The sequence below is a fragment of the Zootoca vivipara genome, chromosome 4 (genome assembly GCF_963506605.1).
Source record: "Zootoca vivipara chromosome 4, rZooViv1.1, whole genome shotgun sequence".
NCBI classification, from domain to species: Eukaryota; Metazoa; Chordata; class Lepidosauria; order Squamata; family Lacertidae; genus Zootoca; species Zootoca vivipara.
This window is the reverse complement of record NC_083279.1, coordinates 97,581,099-97,604,558: the sequence shown is the minus strand read 5'-3', so window position 1 is coordinate 97,604,558 and position 23,460 is coordinate 97,581,099. Positions and strand designations below refer to the sequence as shown.

Sequence of the window (23,460 nt, the reverse complement as noted above, 5' to 3'; positions counted from 1 at the left end):
AAACACACCACCCTCCCCCCCAAAACCTGGAATCTCAGTGGTAGACTCCCAAGAGAGCTTTGCATCGCATGGCATGCTTAGTTTTACAAGAAGCCCCCGTTCGATGTTGTTAGCTTCAAGGCAGCTTGTCTTTCAATTTTATGGCATTTCCCCCCCCCCCCAAAAAAAAAACACCCACCACTGGTCTTGCAATCCTACCTCATCTTTCCTGCTGCAATGGGGAGCGGAGAGGGAATCAAAGACATTTTTGTAAGTTTGGTTGTTCCTCCCGCTGGAGCTAACAACATTCTTATCAAGCCACCACATCTCTGGGATTCTGCGTTGGCCCAACCCAAACTGCCACGTCACCTTCGAAAGCTCCGCTCGGGTCAACCATACCTTCGTTTGTCCTGGAAACCAGCCGGAAGTTCTGCACTTCTTGCCGGAACTCTTGCTTCTTGACCTTCTTGATCTGGATCAGATGAAAGATTCCTACAAACAAAAAACAAGAACACAAGAGCCAGACACAGGTGCATAGTTTAGAAAATTATGGGGGATGTGACACATAGATAGCAGTCAAGTACAACATTCCTTGTTTTCCTAGAGTGGACATAAAACGGGATGTTTGGTCCAGCCAGTCAGAACTTCCTGTTTCCTCCTGGGCTGGGACAAACTTCCTCTTACATGTGACTAGAGGTGGGCATGACCTTACCTGTCCAGGTAACACAAAAGGACAAGGCACGCTGCATACTCTCCGCTCTTTGACTTCCTCCACAATTGGAGCAGCAGCTTTTTAGCTAGAGATACTCTATTGGCTTCCAACCAACAGAGGACAAAGGGACTATCTCCATATGGAATAGATTGCACATGTATATACTTTGTAACTAAGTCTGCCTTCAGGAATCCATCTGTGAACTGAATGTGTGAGTAAACTTCATATATATATATATATATATATATATATATATATATATATATATCGTATTATTCTTCCTATAAGACACCCCCATGTATAAGGCACCCCCTAATTTTTGACATTATTTTAAAGGAAAAAAGAAAATACGGGAAAATACGGTACTTTGCACAATATTGTGTCGTGTCTATCCTTTTAAGAGGGGTATAAGGGAAATTAGCAGGAATCTAATATTGAGAGGCTTAAACAAACTTCCAACAAGGTAACCGCTGTGCGTTTAAAAGGGGAGTGTAAAACTTTGCTAAGTTATAGAACTTGCTAGCGCAAGTTAGAAAGGATATTAATAAACAATATATCCTCTCCTGCCTCCCTGAACATCCCCACAAATTACATACACACACACACACAAAGGTCTATCGTTTCAAAAGTGCTGTTGCACGCTACCTCGATCTCTCAGCGCTTCAGCGTTCCAGGCATTTACACAGGGTTTGTGTCTCATGAATGAGGCACAGTGAAGACTGCGATATCTTTAGGATATATGCTTCACTTACACACATATACAACCTGAGCCTACGATGGAGGGGCTTGCGGCATTGATGTGTGCAGAGGAGGGTTTTGCTTTTCCCCGTAGCCGCAGCCTTGGATTCAAACAGAAATCAAGCATGGCTCCGGCTCCCTGTCTTCCCAGCCTGCAGTTTGCTTCTAATTCCCATAATCTGCACCCAAATTCTGAATTCTGGCTTTGAGGGAGGGGACCCCATCCATTTGCCACTTCCCTGCAAGAAGTGAGGTTACAGGGAACCAGGCAGAAGAGGGCCTTCTCGGTGGTGGCGCCCGCCCTGTGGAACGCCCTCCCACCAGATGTCATGGAAATAAACAACTGTCTGACATTTAGAAGACTTCTGAAGGCAGCCCTGTTGAGGGAAGTTTTTAATGTTTGATGTTTTATCGTTTTTTATATATATATTCTGTTGGGAGCCACCCAGAGTGGCTGGGGAAACCCGGCCAAATGGGTGGGGTATAAATAATATATGATGATGATGATGATGATGATGGCATCTCACACCAGACCCCTTAATTCCCCATCCCCTCACCAGGAAGCTCGCTTGGTTATTCCTGGAATTACAAGGCTCAATTAGCTTCCAACACTTGCTAGATCCAGGGATGTCGAGGGGTCTGGCATAAAAGCTTAACACTGCAATGGCCACCCGGTTGGCCACTGTGAGAACCGGATGCTGGACTAGATGGGCCACTGGCCTGATCCAACAGCCTCTTCTCACATTCTTATGCAGACTGAAGTGGCACAAGCCATGCTGCCCTGCCAGGATTCGACCACCTCCCCGGCCTCAGGTGTGTCGCTGGAAGCAAACCTAAGAAGAACGTCAAACTTATTTCCTTGGAGGTTTTTAAGCAGAGGTTGGATGGCCATCAGTCATGGATGCTTCAGCTGAGATCCCTAAATTGTGGGGGGCTGGACTAGATGGCCGCTGGAGGTCCCTTCCAACTCTACAATCCTATGACTCTTTGGCTCTATTGTCGGACCAGCTGGAGCTCTGGCTGTGCTGTAACACAGAGCGTGTAAACGACATTTATATTATTTTGCCAGTTCATCCCTTCTCCTATCTAAGAGAAGAGAAACCTTCTCCTCTCTGCCCTGCCCATCCCTTTTTTTCCACAGCTCTGGCCAAACATGGTACATATTTCATCCGTCCGGCAGACACAGCAACTGGGTTTTGGGTTTCTGCTAATTCCCCCGACGTTTTGAAACGTGGCTCGAACAGGAAATATAAAAATATTTGTCTGCAGATTTATGCGCCTTCCTGTGCCGCTGCCATTGAGTCAATTGTTTAAAGCGGAGAGAAAAACGGACTGAGGTGCCTTTTTTTCTCCGAGAGAGGGAGAGGGGGGCGTGCGCCCACATTGAGTCATGGAGGCGAATCCTGCCAAGAGACTTAAAGCAGGGGCATTTGCTAAGCACATAAAAGATCTGGGGCTGGAGCCTCGGGGCACATCTTTGCATGAAATTTGCATATGCTAATTCACACGCACACAATGCAGATCCCCAATTTGAATGCCACAGAAGACATGCCAGCTGATATTTACATCCAACCCTTGCCAGATAGACTCCTATTAATTGGGGCTCCACCCCAGATTATCTTAGGTCAAGTCCTTCCAATTAACTTCACCACAGATCCTAATCCAAATAAACTCAGTTCCCCTTCAATTACCAACCCCCCCCCAAAAACTCCCAAACTCTAGATAAAATCATCTTCAATTAATTTATTTTCTCGTGTTAATATCCTACCCGGTTACTCCCATTCGATTTCCCCAAAATTCTTGGGCACTCAGGAAAAAAGGTTTGGTTGTCTGGACCCCGCTCCGAGGAACCCCTCCTGGACTTAAGGAAGCCCCCCCCCCCAATCCACACCGAGCCAGCCTCCATCGCAGAGGGTTGCAGTAGTCAGGGGTGGCCAAGATACTGTGATCTACTCACAGAATTAAAAACTGGCAGTGATCTACCCCTTTTTTGGGGTTCAGGTCAGGGAGGAGGCAAAATGTTGAGCTTTTAGGGCAGCCACAGTTGTTCAGCTTCTTTGGAGGGAGCCAATGATCTACCAGTGATCTACCGCAGACAACCAGTGATCTACCAGTAGATCACGATCTACCTGTTGGACATGCCTGAAGTAGATGATGTGATTCTGTGAAATGGGCCCTCGGACTCGGGAAGGATCCAGAGATGATGATGATGATGATGATGACGATAATAGGGGGTTAAAGTGTTGGTCGAGAGCCCGGAAGGCCAGGGTTTGAATCCTCACTCGGCCATGAAGTCAAAAATGGTCAAAGGCCTGGAAACAATGCCTTATGAGGAACGGCTTAGGGAGCTGGGTATGTTGAGCCTGGAGAAGAGAAGGTTAAGGGGTGACATGATAGCCATGTTCAAATATATAAAATGATGCCATATAGAGGAGGGAGAAAGGTTGCTTTGATGGTGTTTCCTGCTTGGCAGGGGGTTGGACTGGATGGCCCTTGTGGTCTCTTCCAACTCTATGATTCTATGATAGCCATGTTCAAATATATAAAATGATGCCATATAGAGGAGGGAGAAAGGTTGCTTTGATGGTGTTTCCTGCTTGGCAGGGGGTTGGACTGGATGGCCCTTGTGGTCTCTTCCAACTCTATGATTCTATGATAGCCATGTTCAAATATATAAAATGATGCCATATAGAGGAGGGAGAAAGGTTGCTTTGATGGTGTTTCCTGCTTGGCAGGGGGTTGGACTGGATGGCCCTTGTGGTCTCTTCCAACTCTATGATTCTATGAAGAGGACCAGTGGTCAGGGACGATGGGAATTGTAGTCCAAAACATCTGGAGGGCCGAAGTCTGGGGGTGTCTGGGCTAAGGCATAAGGCAAGCAAGACCAGGGTTCGAAAGTCCTCGCTTGGTCACGAACTCTCCCTTGGGTGTTCCATGTCTCGCTATCTGTTTGCCTGGCCTACCCCACAGGGCTGTTGTGTGGATAAAACAGAGGAAGGGGAGCCATCTAGGGCCCCTTTAACAAGCCTACCCATCCAATCTGTTGAATAGCATCACCAGTGTACAATACAACTGGCACTGGTCTCTTCTTACATTTTAAATTTAGGCTGCTTGTGTGGGAGGAAGAAAAAGAGAGAAACTAGGGATAGATAATAGAATCATAGAATTGCAGAGTTGGAAGGGATCCTAACCTTTATTATTATTATTCTTTAATTGTATTTATTTAATTGCATTTGTGCCCCACCTCCCCCCACCCAAGGAGCTCCAGGTGGCGCACATGGTTCTCCCCCTCCTCATTTAACCCCCACAACAATGTAGGCCTCGGATGTAGGCCGGCTGAGAGAAGGCCCCCAAGGCCACCCAGGGAATCATAGAATCGGAAGGGACCACAAGGGCCATCCAGTCCAACCCCCTGCCAAGCAGGAAACACCATCAAAGCATTCCTGACAGATGGCTGTCAAGCCTCCGCTTAAAGACCTCCAAAGAAGGAGACTCCACCACACTCCTTGGCAGCATATTCCACTGCCGAACAGCTCCTACTGTCAGGAAGTTCTTCCTAATGTTTAGGTGGAATCTTCTTTCTTGTAGCTTGAATCCATTGCTCCATGTTCGCTGCTCTGGAGCAGCAGAAAACAACCTTTCCTGACAGATGGCTGTCAAGCCTCTGCTTAAAGACCTCCAAAGAAGGAGACTCCACCACACCACACTCCACCACACTCCTTGGCAGCAAATTCCACTGCCGAACAGCTCTTACTGTCAGGAAGTTCTTCCTAATGTTTAGGTGGAATTTTCTTTCTTGTAGTTTGAATCCGTTGCTCCGTGTCCGCTTCTCTGGAGCAGCAGAAAACAACCTTTCTCCCTCCTCTATATGACATCCTTTTATATATTTAGCTAGAAATCATGGTAGTTGTAGGCCAAAACATCTGGAGGGCCGCAGTTTGGGGATGCCTGCGCTTAGCCCAACCACTATACCGCAATGTGGCAGGCGGGGTGGGGAGGTGGGCTCCATCAACCTCCCATCAAGCCAAGATGGCTGTGTGGTCTAGTGGGTTAGAGTGCCAGGATTGTGGAGTCCTGGGTTTCAAATCCTGACTCGGCCTTGAAGCTCACCGAGCGACTTTGGGACAACCTCTCACACGCCAACCTTCTGCGCATGGTTTTTTGGGGCCCACTCATTGGGAAAACCTGAAATTGATAGCCGTTTGGCTTGTTCCGCTGCCCAGAAACTTTCCTTCCACATCACTCCTTTCGGGCGGCTCCTCTCCTCCGGCCTCCAGCCTAGAGACCACACAACGAACGCCGTATACAACCGGCAACCCCCCCCCCAAACATAGCGCCTCCACTGCTAACAGGTTGTAAGCGATATCACTGGTCAAACATGACATGGAACTGGGTGACCTGCTCTCTCGGTCCAGAAAGCATTTGTTACTCTGAAAGTATTTATTACCCCCTCCTTGCGAGTGGCTTTGAGATTGGACTCGGGTTGCTTCAGCAAAATCCCAGAGAGAAACTGTGGAGTCTCAAGCCTGAGAGAAGACGAGGAGGAATCTTGGATGAAGCTTCACTTTATCCTCTCCCTCCATTGAAGTCAGAGCTTGACCTCTCTCTCTCTCCATGCTTAACAATAAAGAACTCCACCCAGGCACGAGATCAAGGCCACCAATTTGATGGGGGCAGCATGCCTCTGAGGTGGTGCAAAGCAACTTTTTAAAGCATGAAAGTATCCTGGGAATTGTAGTTTGTTCTGGGTGCTGGGAATCGTAGTGCTTGTTCGGGTGCAGACGGCATTTGCTAAGATTCTTTGGTGTGTATGCAGCCACATGCCGGGGGCCAGAAACTGAGTACCGTATTGGCCTAACACTCTCCCCCCCCCCAAATTCCGAACGTGAAAAGTTAAAGCGCAGCTTAAATTTGCAACCTTACCAAAAATGGGCTTTTATGATATTGCTGCTGAAACAGACATACGGTAAAATGGAACAACAACAAAAAAAGTTCTATTGCTGATTTGTGAGCTTGAGAATGTTGTGCAATTAATTCTAATGTAATTCATTACTTTTTTTTACTATTCATTTACTTTTTTACTATTCATTACAGTGCAGGATTGATTTTTTTATTTGCATTTACGGTGCGACAAACAGGTGTTTAACCCACTTGTGGGTCCTCTCTAGTACCCGAAGGGTTTTCTTCAACATAGAGAAGTTCCCTCATTGCGAAAAGCCAAGTTGCAGGGCCTTCTCGGTAGTGGCGCCCACCCTGTGGAATGCCTTCCCATCAGATGTCAAAGAGAAAAACAGCTACCAGACTTTTAGAAGACATCTGAAGGCAGCCCTGTTTAGGGAGGCTTTTAATGTTTAATAGATCACTGTGTTTTATTTTTCTGTTGGAAGCCCCCAGAGTGGCTGGGGAAACCCAGCCAGATGGGCGGGGTATAAATAATATATTATTATTATTATTATTATTATTATTATTATTATTATTATTATTATTATAGCTGGACTTGCTCAAAACAAGCCTTTGCAACCTAATTCCTATGCTTTTAATTTTGCTGCCAAGGATGGGATTGTGAAACTCTACTCCACCTACACATTTGGAATCCTGGAGAGGTTAGTTGCAATTCATATATCCTCTCCTGTCCATTGAAACGCACCCCATGCTTGCCGCGTGGGGAAGACCAGCGTGACCCCATTCATCAGCAACAGAAGGAGCATTTGGCTGCGATTTCTGCATTGCAGGGGGTTGCAGGGGGTGAAAGACCCTGAAGGACCAGGTGTGCAGCCTGGGGGTCATTTTGGACTCACAACTGTCCATGGAGGCGCAGGTCAGTTCTGTATCCAGGGCAGCTGTCTATCAGCTCCATCTGGTACACAGGCTGAGACCCAACCTGCCCGCAGACTGTCCCGCCAGAGTGGTGCATGCTCTGGTTATCTCCCGCTTGGACTACTACAATGCGCTCTATGTGGGACTACCTTTGAAGGTGACCCGGAAACTACAACTAATCCAGAATGCGGCAGCTAGACTGGTGAGTGGGAGCGGCCGCCGGGACCACATAACACCGGTCTTGAAAGACCTGCATTGGCTCCCAGTACGTTTCCGAGCACAATTCAAAGTGTTGGTGCTGACCTTGAAAGCCCTAAGCGGCCTCAGTCCAGTAGACCTGAAGGAGTGTCTCCACCCCCATTGTCCAGCCCGGACACTGAGGTCCAGCTCCGAGGGCCTTCTGGCAATTCCCTCCCTGCGAGAAGCAAAGCTACAGGGAACCAGGCAGAGGGCCTTCTCCGTAGTGGCGCCCACCCTGTGGAATGCCCTCCCATCAGATTTTAAAGAGATAAACGACTACCTGACATTTAGAAAACATCTGAAGGCAGCCCTGTTTAGGGAAGGTTTTTAATGTGTGACATTTTAATGTATTTTAATCTTTGTTGGAAGCCGCCCAGAGTGGCTGGGGAAACCCAGCTGGTTGGGCGGGTTACAAATTTATTATTATTATTATTATTATTATTATTATTATTATTATTATTATTATTACCCTTGGTGTACCTTCCAGCTCTACAATTTTATGATGATTCTATGATCTACCTGCAGGATAGTAAAGGGGACATTCAGCGAGACCCCCACCTGTTGGCTGGAGAAAAAGCAGCTATCTACAGGGAGCTCACATCAAGAATGCTTTGGTTGAATATTATATGGATATAATATTCAGTTCTAATCTTGGGGAAGGCTGTGGACTGAAGGTATTAGAATAATAGAATCATAGAATCATAGAGTTGGAAGAGACCACAAGGGCCATCCAGTCCAACCCCCTGCCGAGCAGGAAACACCATCAAAGCATTCTTGACATATGCCTGTCAAGCCTCTGCTTTGTTGTTGTTGTTTAGTCGTTTAGTCGTGTCCGACTCTTCGTGACCCCATGGACCATAGCACGCCAGGCCTCTGCTTAAAGACCTCCAAAGAAGGAGACTCCACCACACTCCTTGGTAGCAAATTCCACTGCCGAACAGCTCTTACTGTCAGGAAGTTCTTCCTAATGTTTAGGTGGAATCTTCCACCTAAACATTAGTGCACCTAAGCATTTAATGCAGTAATTAATTTTACTGCATGCAGTGCACTTAAAGAAAATGTGGTGAAAATGATGTATAGATGGTATTTAACACCATCAAAACTTGCTAAAATGTTATAGGACAAGATCTAACGAGTGTTGGAAATGTAAAGAAAAGGAAGGTATTTTTTACCCTATGTAAAGAGGACTTGTAAAGAGGTAAAGGCTTTCTGGGAAAGGATATATAATGAGTTAAAGAAAATGTTTAAAAATACTTTTTGTTAAATAAACAGAAGCTTTTTTACTGGGTATAGTGGGTGAAGAGATACACACACAAAAAAGGACAAAAGACGTGTACACAAAAAAGATATGTACGCAACAACAGTGGCAACAACAACCCTTCTAGCCTAAAAATGGAAACCAGAAGAAGTACCTATGAAAGGAGAGGGGCAGATGAAAATGATGGACTTTGCGGAACTGCGAAGCTGGCAGGAAAAATCCGAAACCAGTACAATCAAGTATTCCAAAAGGACTGGAGTAAATTTGAAATATCATTGTAAGCAATTAACAACACTAGCAGGGTTATCCGAAGACTTGTAATGAGAATTTTTTAACCTTTCTATATTTATTTAAATTTTGAGGTATTTTGTAATGGGTTATATTAGAATTGGAAAATATATAAAATGCTGTGATATAAAGGTTACATTGGGAAATCAATAGGTGGGAGGGAAGGAAGTCGATAGGCTCTAAAGAGCAAAACAAGTGAAGTGGATAATAATGATGTGATTATATAGGTTTAAATGGAAAATTAATAAAAAATATTATTTAAAAAAGAGAGAACGCTTTGGTTGAAAGACTGTGTTTAAGTCCTCCAAATAAATAGATGAAACTCATAATGCTCATTACAAGCAAGGCCAAAAACCAGACGCACAAAAGTGAGAGCGTTGCAGGTTCGAAAGCGGTCCTCACCTTTCACCAGCTTCCAGATGTAGATCTCGACGTCTTCCGAGGATTCCCGCTCAATCGCAATCTTCCTCAAGTTCTCTTTGGGGTTCTCTGAGGTGGAGGACGGAACGAACGTGTAGACGGACACTTGGCATCTGGTGGTATCGACCCCGCTTTCGGTGGGCGTCTCTTTGTCCTCTGAAAGTACACGAAAAAGGGTTAGGACCTTCCAAACAACCCAGGCGAGTTCAACCTCAGAGGCTACCCAGAAACTTTTTTGAGCTCGGGGGGCCGCATTCCATCCCGGCCAACCTTTTGAGGGCCGTAGCCCATTCCACTGTCGGACAGCTCTGACTGCCCGAAAGTTCTTCTTGATGTTGAGTCGGAATCTCTTTTCTTGTAACTTGAAGCCATGGGTTCGAGTCCTACCCTCCAGAGCAGGAGAAAACAAGCGTTCTCCATCTTCCATGCAGGGGCGTAGTGTGTTGGGGGGGCTGGGGGCCGCCCCAGTGCAGTTTTTTTGGGGGGGGGTGCTTTTCTCATGATGCCAGCTGGAGGGTACCGTGAGAAGCAAGCAACAGATCGCACTGCCCGGCAAGTGTCGCACCCTGCCCTGTTGCGTCCTCCTCACCCACCCTCCAGCTGGGCTCTGTGCCATGCTAGGCTTGCAGGGCACCGTGAATGCACCCCTCACAGCAGGGCTGCGTTGGCTGGCCAGGCTACCCGCTGTGGGGCTGGGCAGGGGGCAAGGGGCGCTCTAGCTGTGCGCTCTGCCCCCACGGCGTACGGCACATACCTTGGCACAGCTGCCCTGGGTGCCAGCAAGGACCGCTCTGTCACTGCTTCCAAGCGACAGCCCTTCAGATTTTTTACGAGAGCTATCCTATCTCCTCCCCATCTCTTCTTTCCTTTTCCTGTATACAGGCTTCCAAACGAGGACACCTGGTTGTTGGCTGCTGTGTAGGGCTGTGTAGGGCAGGTGTGGAGGATTCCCTGGTCCTGAATGGGGTAACTGTGCCCCTGAAGGACCAGGTGCGCAGCCTGGGAGTCATTTTGGACTCACAGCTGTCCATGGAGGCACAGGTCAATTCTGTGTCCAGGGCAGCTGTCTATCAGCTCCATCTGGTACGCAGGCTGAGACCCTACCTGCCCGCGGACTGTCTCGCCAGAGTGGTGTATGCTCTGGTTATCTCCCGCTTGGACTACTGCCATGCGCTCTACGTGGGGCTACCTTTGAAGGTGACCCGGAAACTGCAATTAATCCAGAATGCGGCAGCTAGACTAGTGACTGGGAGTGGCCGCCGCGACCACATAACCTGAGAGGTCTACATTGGCTCCCAGTACGTTTCCGAGCACAGTTCAAAGTGTTGGTACTGACCTTTAAAGCCCTAAACAGCCTTGGTCCTGTATACCTGAAGGAGCGTCTCCACCCCCATCATTCAGCCCGGACATTGAGATCCAGCGCCAAGGGCCTTCTGGCGGTTCCCTCACTGCGAGAAGCAAAGCTACAGGGAACCAGGCAGAGGGCCTTCTTGGTAGTGGCGCCCGCCCTGTGGAACGCCCTTCTATCGGAGGTCAAGGAGATAAACAACTACCTGACATTCAGAAAACACCTAAAGGAAGTTTTTAATCTGTGATATTTTAATGTATTTTTGTATTTGTTGGAAGCCGCCCAGAGTGGCGGGGGAAACCCAGCCAGATGGACGGGGTATAAATAATTAATAATAATAATAATAATAAATGCTAAACTTCTGTCTTGTTGATGCTCCAGCTCAGGCATCCCCAAACTGCGGCCCTCCAGATGTTTTGGCCTACAACTCCCATGATCCCTAGCTAGCAGGACCAGTGGTCAGGGAAGATGGGAATTGTAGTCCAAAACATCTGGAGGGCTGAAGTTTGGGGATGCCTGCTCCAGCTTGTTCCACCATCTGCCCGATGGAATGAGCACACTAGATTGATGCAGCCCAAAGCCTTGAGTCATGGCATAGCCCCAGTTCCAGGACCCAAATGAGTGACACCCTGCTGGCTCCCTTGCGCACCTACGCCGAGGTCTCATTTACACTCTTCCCGCTCTCCCCTGCATCGTTCCTGTTTTCCAGCCGCCTGCCATGTTTATCTTTGGCCTGCCAAAGGGCTCACGGAGAGACGTAGTCTGGCCCTCGGGGTGTTTCCTTCACCTGCCACTGGTAACGTTCTGTTTTTGCTTCTGGAGTAATTAATAAATTAAGTTTGGGTTTATTGTGTCTAGTCGAGGTTCTTGGGCGCCCCAGCCGCCCATGGCCTCTTCCTTGAGCTTTTCTTGCTGGGGCAGAGCTATAAATAAGTGGCGTTTAATTCAGAGGGGGCAGCGCTGACAGCGAGTCATGCTCCGCATACAAGCAACATGTCCCAAAGTTCATCCGCCAGGGAAGCCTGTGAAATTTGTTTCTTAGTGTTTCTAGTCTTTCCAAAATTTCAGCTTGTCCTTTCTCTCGCTCATAGGGTCGTGTAAGGATGCTTTATTGTTGCTATGGCCATTCGTTAATGTGAATAAAGTTTTATCTATCTAGCCTAGAATTTTAGAGTTGGAAGGGACCCCTGAGGGTCATCTAGTCCAACCCCCTGCAATGCATCTGCCCCCCCCAGTCCTATACAGCAAAGGGGTAATACACACAAGCACGAAATGCAGTCAGTGTGTTTGTTTATTACCTGGGCAGACTTTACAGCATTTCCCTTCCACGTTTTCAGGTTCCTCGCAGGGGTACTCCTTGGGGCATGTGATCTTCCGGCAATCCTGGCTCCCGTCTTTGCAGGTGCACAGGATGCAGGGCAGGAGCACAAAGTGGCGGATCGTTGGGTGCCACACTTCTCCGTGCGAGTAGGTCTTCCCGTTGTACACACAAGCTGGAGAGAGAGAGAGAGAGAGAGAGAGAGAGAAGACCACGGGTGAAAATACAAAAAAATAAAGAGTGCAGTTCATGTTCAAGCCATTTGAGATGGGTGGGAAAGTTAAGGATAGCAGGAAGGTAAAAGGTAAAGGTGCTGGAGGAGACTCTTGAGAGTCCCATGGACTGCGAGAAGATCAAACCGATCCATTCCGAAGGAAATCAGCCCTGAGTGCTCACTGGAAGGACAGATCCTGAAGCTGAGGCTCCAAAACTTTGGCCACCTCATGAGAAGAGAAGACTCCCTGGAAAAGACCCTGATGTTGGGAAAGATGGAGGGCACAAGGAGAAGTGTTCTCGAAGCTACGAACATGAGTCTGAGCAAACTGCGGGAGGCAGTGGAAGACAGGAGTGCCTGGCGTGCTATGGTCCATGGGGTCACAAAGAGTTGGACACGACTAAACGACTAAACAACAAAAGGTAAAGGTAAAGGACCCCTGGACGGTTAAGTCCAGTCAAAGGCAACTATGGGGTTGCGGCGCTCATCTTGCTTTCAGCCCAAGGGAGTCGGCATTTGTCTACAGATAGCTTTCTGGGTCATGTGGCCCAGGGGTGTAGCAAAGGGGGAGCGGAGGGGGCAGCGCCGGCACCCTGCTACATAGCGCGCATGTGCAGCATCGCTACATAGCGACGCATGCAAGTACGTAACAACGCATACGTCGTACGTAGCAATGCCTCAGCCCCGGGTGCGCGTCATGTTTGCCGCTCCGGGTGCCTGAGCGGCTTCCTACGCCAGTGATGTGGCCAGCAGGACTAAACCACTTCTGGTGCAATGGGATACCGCGACAGAAACTAGAGCGCATAGAAACAGTGTTTACTTTCCCTCCGGAGCGGTACCTATTTATCTACTTGCACTTTGACATGCTTTCGAACTGCTAGGTTGGCAGGAGCTGGGACAGAGCAACGGGAGCTCACTCCGTTGTGGGGATTCGAATCGCCAACCTTCCGATCGGCAAGCCCAAGAGGCTCAGGGGTTTAGACCACAGCGCCACCCGCGTCCTTAAGGATAGTAGGAAATGATGTATTCCTTCTCTCACGCTAGTGAGTGATATAACAGAGCAGATTCCCCTCAATATAGCTGGAAGCTAGTTTGCAGATTCATTTGAATCTCTTAGTTAAGATTATTTCCTGGTGTCCCCTTTGATCCCTCCTAAAAGAATAAAGACAAGAGAGTCTTTCTGAGTAAAGTAACAAAATGTTTACTCACATTTCAGTTCACGATTTGATCCCTGAAAGGCAGGCTTTTTACTTAGTGTCTACGTAAAGAAACTGAGTTCATTCTCATAGGGAGACTGAACTCGCGTACTGCTGGCTGAGAGCCAACAGAGAGCAAAATGTCATTAAGACAACCAAGCGGCTACAGGAGAGCAGCATGACAGCTTCAGGCGCAAGGGAAGAAGCCCCTCCTAGAGCGCATTGCAGTGTTCACCTGAATTGACGTTACCTTTTTTGTTCTGCTCCTTCAGAATAATTCTGACCGTTGTGCCTCCGCTTCCCACTTTCTTCTTTATGTTCTTGGGGATGAGCTCCAGCGAGGCGCCCGTTGGGGGATCAGCTGCTCCGGCAGATCCTCTGCTCCCGGCGCCCACCGCACAGTGGTAACGGGGGTGCCTCTGCAGAGCCAGACAACATGGCGAGATCCCCAGTCAATTCAGCAGGCAATCTCATTGCAGGGGGTCAGACTGGATGACCCTCCGGGGATCCCTGCCAACTCTGATTCTAGTCTCATTCAGTTAAAGGCCCCTTAAATTTAAAGTTCCCGAGATGTGGGGACTAACAGGTGGGCAATGAAAGCGGATTCTGAGAGCCCTTACAGAGGCAAAGAGATTTCAAGGTTGGGAGGATAAAGACCCACCACCCGTCACTCAGTGGTCTGAAGATCTCACTGACCTTTCTACATGTGAAAGTACAGTGGTACCTTGGTTCTCAAATGCCTTGGTACTCGAACAACTTGGAAGCTAAACACTGCAAACCCGGAAGGAAGTGTCCTGGTTTGTGAACTTCTTTCGGAAGCCGAACGTGCTCCGTTTTGAGTGCCACACTTCCGTTTTGAGTGTTACGCTGAGCTCTGTCCGTTTTTGCTATTTATTTTGCGTTTTTATGGCTCTTTTTCTTTCTTTTTTTGTGACTGTGTGGAACCCAGTTCAGCTATGGATTGATTGATTGATTGTGTGACTGCAGTACATTGTTTATTGCTTTCATTTTATGGATCGATGGTCTCGTTAGATAATAAAATTCATGTTAAATTGCTGTTTTAGGGGTTGTTTTTAAACGTCTGGAACGGAGCAATCCATTTTGCATTCCTTTCTATGGGAAAGCACGCCTTGGTTTTGGAACGCTTTTGGTTTTGGAACGGGCTTCCGGAACGGATTAAGTTTGAGAACGAAGGTACCGCTGTATACCTTCCAATCATCAATCTCATTTGGATAACTATTTCTGATATATGGGCTGCCTATACAGTACCGATATATATATTTAGATTGGGATTAATGGATCGTTGTGGAAGTGGGCCAAAGTTCTTTCTTTCTTTCTCTTACGTTTGCAATTAAAAATAAATAAATAAATGGGACGGCACTTATTCAGTTGAATAAGAACCTAAGCAGAACTTCCTGGAGCAGACCAATGGCCCATCTAGTCCAGTATCCTGTTCTCACAGTGGCCAGCCATGTGCCTGCAGGAAACCCGCAAGCGGGATTTGAACACAAGAGCAACTCTCCCCTCCTGTGGTTTCCAGTAACTGGGGTTCAGAAACACTGCTGGCTCCAACTGTGGAGACAGAGCAGAGCCAGCATAGCTTGTAGCCCTCGACAGCCCTCTCCTCCTCTGTGAATTAGTCTAAGCCTCTTTTAAAGCCATCCAGGTTGGTGGCCATCGCTGCCTCATGTAGCAGGGAGTTCCACAGTTTAACTGTGCGCTGTGCGAAGAAGTCCTTTCTTTTATCTGCCCTGAATCTCCCAACATGCAACTTCAATTCCAATGTTATGCATTGTAGGGACTAGATGGGTCCCTTTCCAGCTCTATAATTCTATGAATCTACTAGTGGGACCCGGCCACGCGTTGCTGTGGCCCAGTCAGGGCCCCCGTACCCCGGTGGAGGATGGTAGGGTTAGGGTTGTCCCCGGGGAGTGTTGGCCCCTCCCCCTGTATCTCCATACCTTGGCCCCCACCCTTGGAACTGTCCGAGTCATGTATTATGGTCATTGGCCAGTAGATGGCGCTATGTTGAGTTCCTTAAAATTGGCTTTTATCTGCCTCAGGTGTGACATCTGTCTAAGCAAACTGTATAAGATCCTTCACGTATTCGCATGTGATGTTGTGTCAAAATTTCAACGCAATCGGTCAAGCGGTTTCAGTGAAAAGTGGAGACACGCAAACATGGTCGGTTATATAGATATATAGATAAAAACTATAAATCTATGTTGTTGTTGTTTTAAATAAACCTTCTCTATCTACTTTCTCTATGTCACCTTTTACTGCGACAAATTCTGAGAACCTGTAATGTTTATTGCACGTGAGACGACCTGCTAGTGAGCGATGTTGAACGCCAAAGTACATACCTCTAAATTAATTGTGTATTTTAAAGAAACAAAAACTGAAAGCTTTACTTACGACGCCTCTGTTTAATTGGGGCTCTTCTATCAACCTCTCAAAGGAATTATCTGCAGAGAGAAAAGAAAGAGCATAGTTCTAGGTGGGAGCTTCACATAGAAAGCATATACCTTGGTCCATCAAGGAAATTTACCCTGTCCTGTTTATTCATTCAGATTCCTAACCTGACCGAAACATTAGAGTGGCAGCACCCCTTTGTAACACACTCACTATATTTTGTCCAGATGAACCATTTTCTCTCCAGGATCAAGTAAAGTGAAAAACGGGATCTGCAGCTTTAAGGAGATGGCCGCTGAGCACAGCATGGACTGGCTGGTGCCTGTGACATCATGTGCCCATTTTTCACTTATTGGCCTGGAAGCACTTTTGTGGTCCTTTTTAAATTGCTCGAGTTTTCTTTCTTGTCTTTGTTTGAAAGATAGTGTAAGGGTGACTCCCTACAGGGAGCCAGCCCCCATCATCTTAACATCCACCTCGCCAAGCACAGGGAGCAGCAGTGGGTCTGAAGCAGCCATGGGGGAGGAGAGAGACTCGGAGGGAGAGAGAAGCCAGCTTGCGGAATGATGGGAAAGCCCAGGGGAGGAGAGGTGCCGGCAAGGGCTCAAGGATGCTGGAGAGCCCTTCCACTGCCCTGAAAGGGAGGAGGCTGAGAGGGCATCGCTCCTTTCGGCGCAAGAGTTAAGGAGAGCACCGCGACGCAGGTCAAGGGGGAGGCGTTTTGGGGTGCCCCGACTACTTTGCTGGCGTGGGAACAGACGTACGCCATTGCCGGATTCTGATTCGGAATTAGAGGTCATGTTTTAAGCTGTCTCTGCACTGTAGATACTTTGCACAATACAAGTCTTTAAAGACAAACTGGACTCAAGCGGAGTTACTCTAGAGTAGCCACGACGACCCTCTGACAGATAGCAAATGAATGTTTTCGTTTGAAACATTTTACATGTAGTTCTTTAAGAAGCGATGGCTGCGGTTCAAATTTTAACGGTACGCGTGCATAGAGTTAACCCGGTCGAAAGTTAACTTTCAAATCATTTGTCAGGGCAGCAAATTTCTGGGATCTCTGGGCTTAACAGGAGCACCCCGAGGTGAAACAAAGTCCACCACACACACCCCGACTCTGGGGCTGCCTCCCTCATCACACCCTATTGCCCTTCACTCCAGAGGAAGTAACTATTCACTATATCAAACAAAGGGAGAAAGGAATTTATTAAGAGACAGAACTTGAAGAAACCATAGAACATGGGTAGGCAAACTAAAGCTCGGGGGCCAGATGCAGCCCAATCGCCTTCTAAATCCGGCCCGCGGACAGTCCGGGAATCAGCGTGTTTTTACATAAGTAGAATGTGCCCTTTTATTTAAAACGCATCTCTGGGTTATTTGTGGTGGATAGGAATTTGTTCCCTTCAAAATATAGTCCGGCACCCCACAAGGTCTGAGGGACAGCAGACCGGCCCCCTGCTGAAAAGGTTTGCTGACCCCTGCCATAGAATCTCTACCTCCACCACCCTATACAGTGGTACCTCTACTTAGGAATTTAATGCGTTCCGAACGCACATTCGTAAGTCGAAAAAAATTGTAAGTCGAATCCCATAGGAATACATTGGGAGAAAGAATTCGTAAGTAGAAGCAACCCTATCTGAAAATTCGTAAGTAGAAAAAAATCCTGCCTAAATCACATCCAAGATGGCGGACGAAGCTCCGTTCGTAAGTAGAAACATTCGTAATTAGAGTCATTTGTAAGTAGAGGTACCACTGTATAACCAAATGCAAGGAGTTCAGATGGGATGGGGAGAGGCAGGGCCGGTCCTTCCATGAGGCAGAGCGAGGCAGCTGCCTCAGGCGGTAAATTCGGGTGGTGTTGGAATGGAGCTAGGAATGGCTGCCACATGGTCTGCCCTGCAGCCCCCAAATTAGCCTGCTGCCCTAAAGTTCTGCCTCAGGCAGCAAAAAAGCTCCAGTTTCTCCTGAGTAGAGGAAAAATAATCTTCCTCCAGGAGGAGGGCAAAGGAGCTTGAGATGGCGCTAGAAAAAACAACCAATTCCTGCACAGGGCAGCCCAGGAAATGTTAACAAAGGGCAGTGTTTGGCGGCAGACAAGATCTCTGGCTGCGTTTCCCATCCTGCCACAGGTCCATGGTGTGGGAGCAAAGGATGCAGCGAGGATCATGGTTCTTCTATTACCTCTGCAGACTTGGCAACAGGAGCCTGGCATCGTTTCGGGAGAGGCACACAGCACCTCTGGGCAGGTCACCAGGCCACAGTAAATGTGGCCTTCCTGAGAAAAATACAAGAAATCCAGACACTTTGTCAGTAGCAGTCTCTCCCCACCAGATGTGTTTTGAGCTAGCTAGCATTTCCAAACTGTCTTCAAGGGCAGGCCCAGCTACATCACATTGCAGTAGTCTAACCATCCGTTTCCCTAGAGCTTGGGTGTCTAGCTTCTGATTGAAAAGGCCCCTGCCTGCACACTCCTGCCATAATAATAATAATAATATATTATTTATACCCCGCCCATCTGGCTGGGTTTCCCCAGCCACTCTGGGCAGCTTCCAACCGAATGTTATAAACAGTACAGCATCAAACATTAAAAACTTCCCTAAACAGGAAGACAGCCTTCAGTTGTCTTCTAAAAGTAAAATAGCTGCTTATTGCCTTGACATCTGCTGGGAGGGCATTCCACAGGGCGGGTGCCACTACCGAGAGGCCCTCTGTCTGGTTCCCTGTAACCTCACTTCTCGCAATGAGGGAACCGCCAGAAGGCCCTCGGAGCTGGACCTCAGTGTCCGGGCAGAACGATGGGGGTGGAGATGCTCCTTCAGGTATACAGGACCGAGGCCGTTTAGGGCTTTAAAGGTCAGTACCAACACTTTGAATTGTGCTCAGAAACGTACTGGGAGCCAGTCCAGTGTAGATCTCTCAGGACCGGTGTTATGTGGTCTCGGCGGCTGCTCCCAGCCACTAGTCTAGCTGCCGCATTCTGGATTAATTGCAGTTTCCGGGTCACCTTCAAAGGTAGCCCCACGTAGAGCGCATTGCAGTAGTCCAAGCGGGAGATAACCAGAGCATGCACCACTCTGGCGAGATAGTCTGTGGGCAGGTAGGGTCTCAGCCTGCGTACCAGATGGAGCTGGTAGATAGCCGCCCTGGACACAGAATTAACCTGTGCCTCCATGGACAGCTCGGGGTCCAAAATGGCTCCCGGGCTGCACACCTGGTCCTTCAGGGGCACAGTTACTCCATTCAGGACCAGGGAGTCCTTCACACCTGACCGCCTCCTGTCCCCCCAAAACAGTACTTCTGTCTTGTCAGGATTCAACCTGACTTATTATATTAATAATAATGATATTATAATAATTTATTATATAGTATTTATTATATAGGTATGGTGGCCTCCCCACCAGGCCCCTACCCTGATGTTAAGTGTGTGCTAAGCAAATACTTTCTTTCGTTTCCCCCAGGCCTGTTGTCATATACTGCAGCTCCTCCATTTTGATACATGCTCGGGTCATGCAGAGGTTGCCCCTCGCTTTATTCTATTCAGCGAGATTTGATCATTTGGGTTGCCCTCTTCTGAACCTTCCCCAACTCCTCAATGTCCGTTTTGAGGCGAGGCGACCGGAACGGCCCTCCGAAGCCACTTACCGAGCAACTGCACTGGGTGCATTGATTTGACTGCCTGGAAGGGAAGAGCTCGTTGTGGGTGAAGATGTCTCCATGCCGGTAGGCCGTGCCGTTGTAGCGGCAGGAGGAATTGGCTGGCGTCTGGGCCCCAGAAGGAGTGAGCAGCTCTGCAGAGGAAGAAGAAGAGACGATCGGGAACGTTTTCTCTCCCTACATCCCCCTGCGACAATTTTTCCAGGAGTGTCCAGCTGTGGCAAACCACATGTAATGATCTCTGCCAGCCAAGCAAGACCCAAAAAGAAGTAATGACCCTCCGGCAATTTATATGTATACAGTAGTACCTTGGTTCTCAAACTTAATCCATTCCGGAAGTCCGTTCCAAACCAAAGCGTTCCAAAACCAAGGTGGGTGCTAAGACTCAAGGGGGCTACAAGGGAGCGCTGGAGGTGTCAATGAATGGCTATCGGAGATTGAAAAACTGGTATCGCTGAATCAAGTTCATCCATCTCATTGAGTTAATTAAACTAAATGGATTTTGAGGAAGAGTGCAATCAATTGCCGCTGCTTTGGATTTTTAATGTGTTGTTATCTCCCCAAGGGGGAAGTAGCCTGGGAAAGTTTGGGAGCCACCACAATAGACGACTGTCCATACAGGTAGGTAGCCGTGTTGGTCTGAGTCGAAGCAAAATAAAAAATTCCTTCAGTAGCACCTTAAAGACCAACTAAGTTTTTATTTTGGTATGAGCTTTCGTGTGCATGCACACTTCTTCAGATACACTTGAAACAGAAGAGTCAGACCCTTATGTATATACAGAGGGTGGTGGGGTGGGTGGGAATGGGTGATGGGCTGATGGGAGTGGTAAACCTGTAGATGGCTGTTAACGACTGCAGCCCATCACCCATTCCCACCCACCCACACCCACCCTCTGTATATACATAAGGGACTGACTTCTGTTTCAAGTGTATCTGAGGAAGTGTGCATGCACACGAAAGCTCATACCAAAATAAAAACTTAGTTGGTCTTTAAGGTGCTACTGAAGGAATTTTTTTATTTTGTCCACTCTAAAGAGGGACACACAGCCACACTACCCACAACACAGAGAAGCCCCTGGGCTGGAAAGGGATTGTAGAAATGTTGCTATGATCAATAATTTTTTTATGGGGATACAAAACCCAGAATTAATAAAAAGAAGATGGTATAAACCCCAGAAAACCAGTGGACTGTGTCTCCCCAACATAAAGTTATATTATATAGCAAATCAGTTAAGACAGGGGTCAGCAACCTTTTTCACCTGTGGGCTGGTCCACTGTCCCTCAGACCATGTGGGGGGCCAGACTATATTTTGAAAATAAAAATAAAAATGAACGAATTCCTATGCCCCACAAATAACCCAGAGATGCATTTTAAATAAAAGCACACATTCTACTCATGTAAAAACACCAGGCATGCTCCACAAATAACCCAGAGATGCATTCTAAATAAAAGGACACATTCTACTCATGTAAAAACACGCTGATTCCTGGACCGTCCATGGGCCAGATTGAGAAGGCGATTGGGCCGCATCCGGCCCCTGGGCCTTAGGTTGCCTACACCTGAGTTAAGATATATCATAGACTAGCTGACCCCGCCACGCGTTGCTGTGGCTTAGTCTGTGAAATGGGCCCTCAGAGTCCCCCTTCAGACTCCCCTGTAGGCCCCACTGGGCTGTTTCGTGTCGGTGGGGAGATCTCCGCAGAGGGCGGTAATCGTGGATCGGGCAAGATATGAGCGGAGGGCACGGATTGTGGATTGGGTAGGATGGTGAAGGTCGAGACCTATGAGGGGATCTCTGGGGAGTGGGGGGATCTCTGGGATAGGTACCTCTGTGGCGGGAGGGGGTCCTTGGGGAGCGGGCTACTGTTGGGGCGGCCTGGTCCTTGGCAGAGGTCTGTTCTCCGGGGTGGCCTGTGTCCCGGGGTGGTGGGGTGGATGGAGAGTGGCTGTTATTTTGCCAGTGGGCGGGATTTTGGGTGTATGTTTGATTTTGTTTGGTGGGGTGGATGGGGAGTAGGCGGGATTGGGTGTATGTTGGATGTTGTTTGTTGGATGTCCACTGGAGGGGGCAATTTTTTGTATACAAATCCAGGTTTCTACCTGTCCTAGGTGTGTGTATGGACAATGTAAGTGGATAGAGACACTCTCACATGTGCTCCCGATGTTGTTGGCAAATTTGAGGACGATCGGGTAAGCGGTTGTGGAGAAAGGTTCGTTGGAACAAACATGCACCCTCTACATTTTTATATATATAGATGGGATACCAGAACAAGGCAGGGACCCAGGTGGCGTTGTGGTTAAACCACTGAGCCTAGGGCTTGCTGATCAGAAGGTCGGCGGTTCGAATCCCTGTGACGGGGTGAGCTCCCGTTGCTTGGTCCCAGCTCCTGCCAACCTAGCAGTTCGAAAGCACCTCAAAATGCAAGTAGATAAATAGGAACCGCTACAGCGGGAAGGTAAACGGCGTTTCCATGTGCTGCTCTGGTTTGCCAGAAGCGGCTTTGTCATACTGGCCACATGACCTGGAAGCTATACGCCGGCTCCCTCGGCCAATAATGCGAGATGAGCGCGCAACCCCAGAGTCGGTCATGGGGTCCAGAACAAGGAGAGCTAGAATGGTTATAGAGTGGTACAGTGGACCCCCTGATTACAAATTTAATTCGTTTCAGGGGTCTGTGGACACCCCAAAAAATCCATAACCAGAGGCGCTTCTTCTGCGTGCCCACACAGCGCAATAGAGTGTTTCTGTGCATTCACAAGCGGTGAAACCCGGAAGAATTCACTTGCAAGTTTGCTGCTTTTGCAACCTTTTGCAATTTTGAATGCAATTTTCTTCCCCCCACCCCCAATATGAGGATATTTCTCACCAATGCATTTGCACATACATTTCTGGGGAAGGGGGCACTGCTAGAAATAGCAGGATATGTTGTTGTTGTTTAGTTGTTTAGTCGTGTCTGACTCTGAAATGTACTCGGAGTCGAGAATGAATTTCATGCTCTTTATTCAGCTCATAGTCATCAAGGAGAAGAGGAGAAGAAGAATGGCTCTTTTCCCAAAACCATCTGCTTATATACATTATTTACACAATGGGCCTTGCGTGATTGGCTACTTCAGGGCTACACCTGTGGGCCAATTATATTGTGGATTGACTTCTGCCTGCAGCCTGATTGGCTGCTCCTACAGGCCAATCAGGTAGCAGATTCACTTCTGCCAGCCGCCTGATTGGCTGCTCCAGCAGGCCAATCAGGTTGCGGATTCACTTCCACCTGGAGTTGGATTGGGTAGCTCCCGCTGATTCTGAATCCTATTGTTCTAGGATTCAGCTCAGTACATAACACCCCTCCCCTCTAAGTTCCAGTCCTGCCCGGGAAGTTGCATTCGTAGTCCCCAAGGTCTGCTGGCCGCCTCCGTGTGCGTTGTGGCCTGGGGTGTTCCTTGGTCAGGGGTTCTGGTTCTGGCTCGTGTTCCGAGGCTGCTGGCTGTGCCGGGGCTGTCTGGTCTGGCGCCACTGAACCACTAGGTTGTGGCTCTGGTTCCGGTGTCCTTCCAGCCTCGGGGCGCCCCTCTGTGCCTACTGCTTCTGCTTCCCCTGTCCACCCCTCTCGCTCTACAGGCCTCACTGCCCTGCTGTCCCCTTGGGACCCCTCTGTCCCGCTCTCCTCCCGGGTTCCTCCTGGGAATCGTCGCCGTAGCTGGTCGCAGTGGCGGCGCCAACATTGCCCCCCTTCCGTTAGTACCTCGTACGACACGGGACCGGTCACCTTGGTGACTGTGGCGGGTACCCATGCTGGGCCTGCCCCAAAATTCTTTGCGTACACTGCGTCCTGGGCCACAAATGTCCGGGGGTTCCTGCCTTTCCCCA

General features: G+C 48.4%; 1 protein-coding gene across 1 annotated transcript in view; it reads right to left on the bottom strand.

Annotated features, from left to right (window-relative positions):
- CHRDL2 (chordin like 2) overlaps positions 1-23,460 on the bottom strand; it is a 40,491-nt gene that overhangs the window by 4,263 nt on the left and 12,768 nt on the right. The window contains exons 4-10 of the mRNA XM_060274045.1: positions 19,586-19,731; positions 18,125-18,218; positions 15,944-15,993; positions 13,779-13,947; positions 12,099-12,293; positions 9,435-9,608; positions 379-471 (exon numbers count right to left, since the gene is read on the bottom strand). Coding sequence (XP_060130028.1) covers positions 379-471; positions 9,435-9,608; positions 12,099-12,293; positions 13,779-13,947; positions 15,944-15,993; positions 18,125-18,218; positions 19,586-19,731 — 921 coding nt within the window. The remainder of the gene's footprint in view (positions 1-378; positions 472-9,434; positions 9,609-12,098; positions 12,294-13,778; positions 13,948-15,943; positions 15,994-18,124; positions 18,219-19,585; positions 19,732-23,460) is intronic.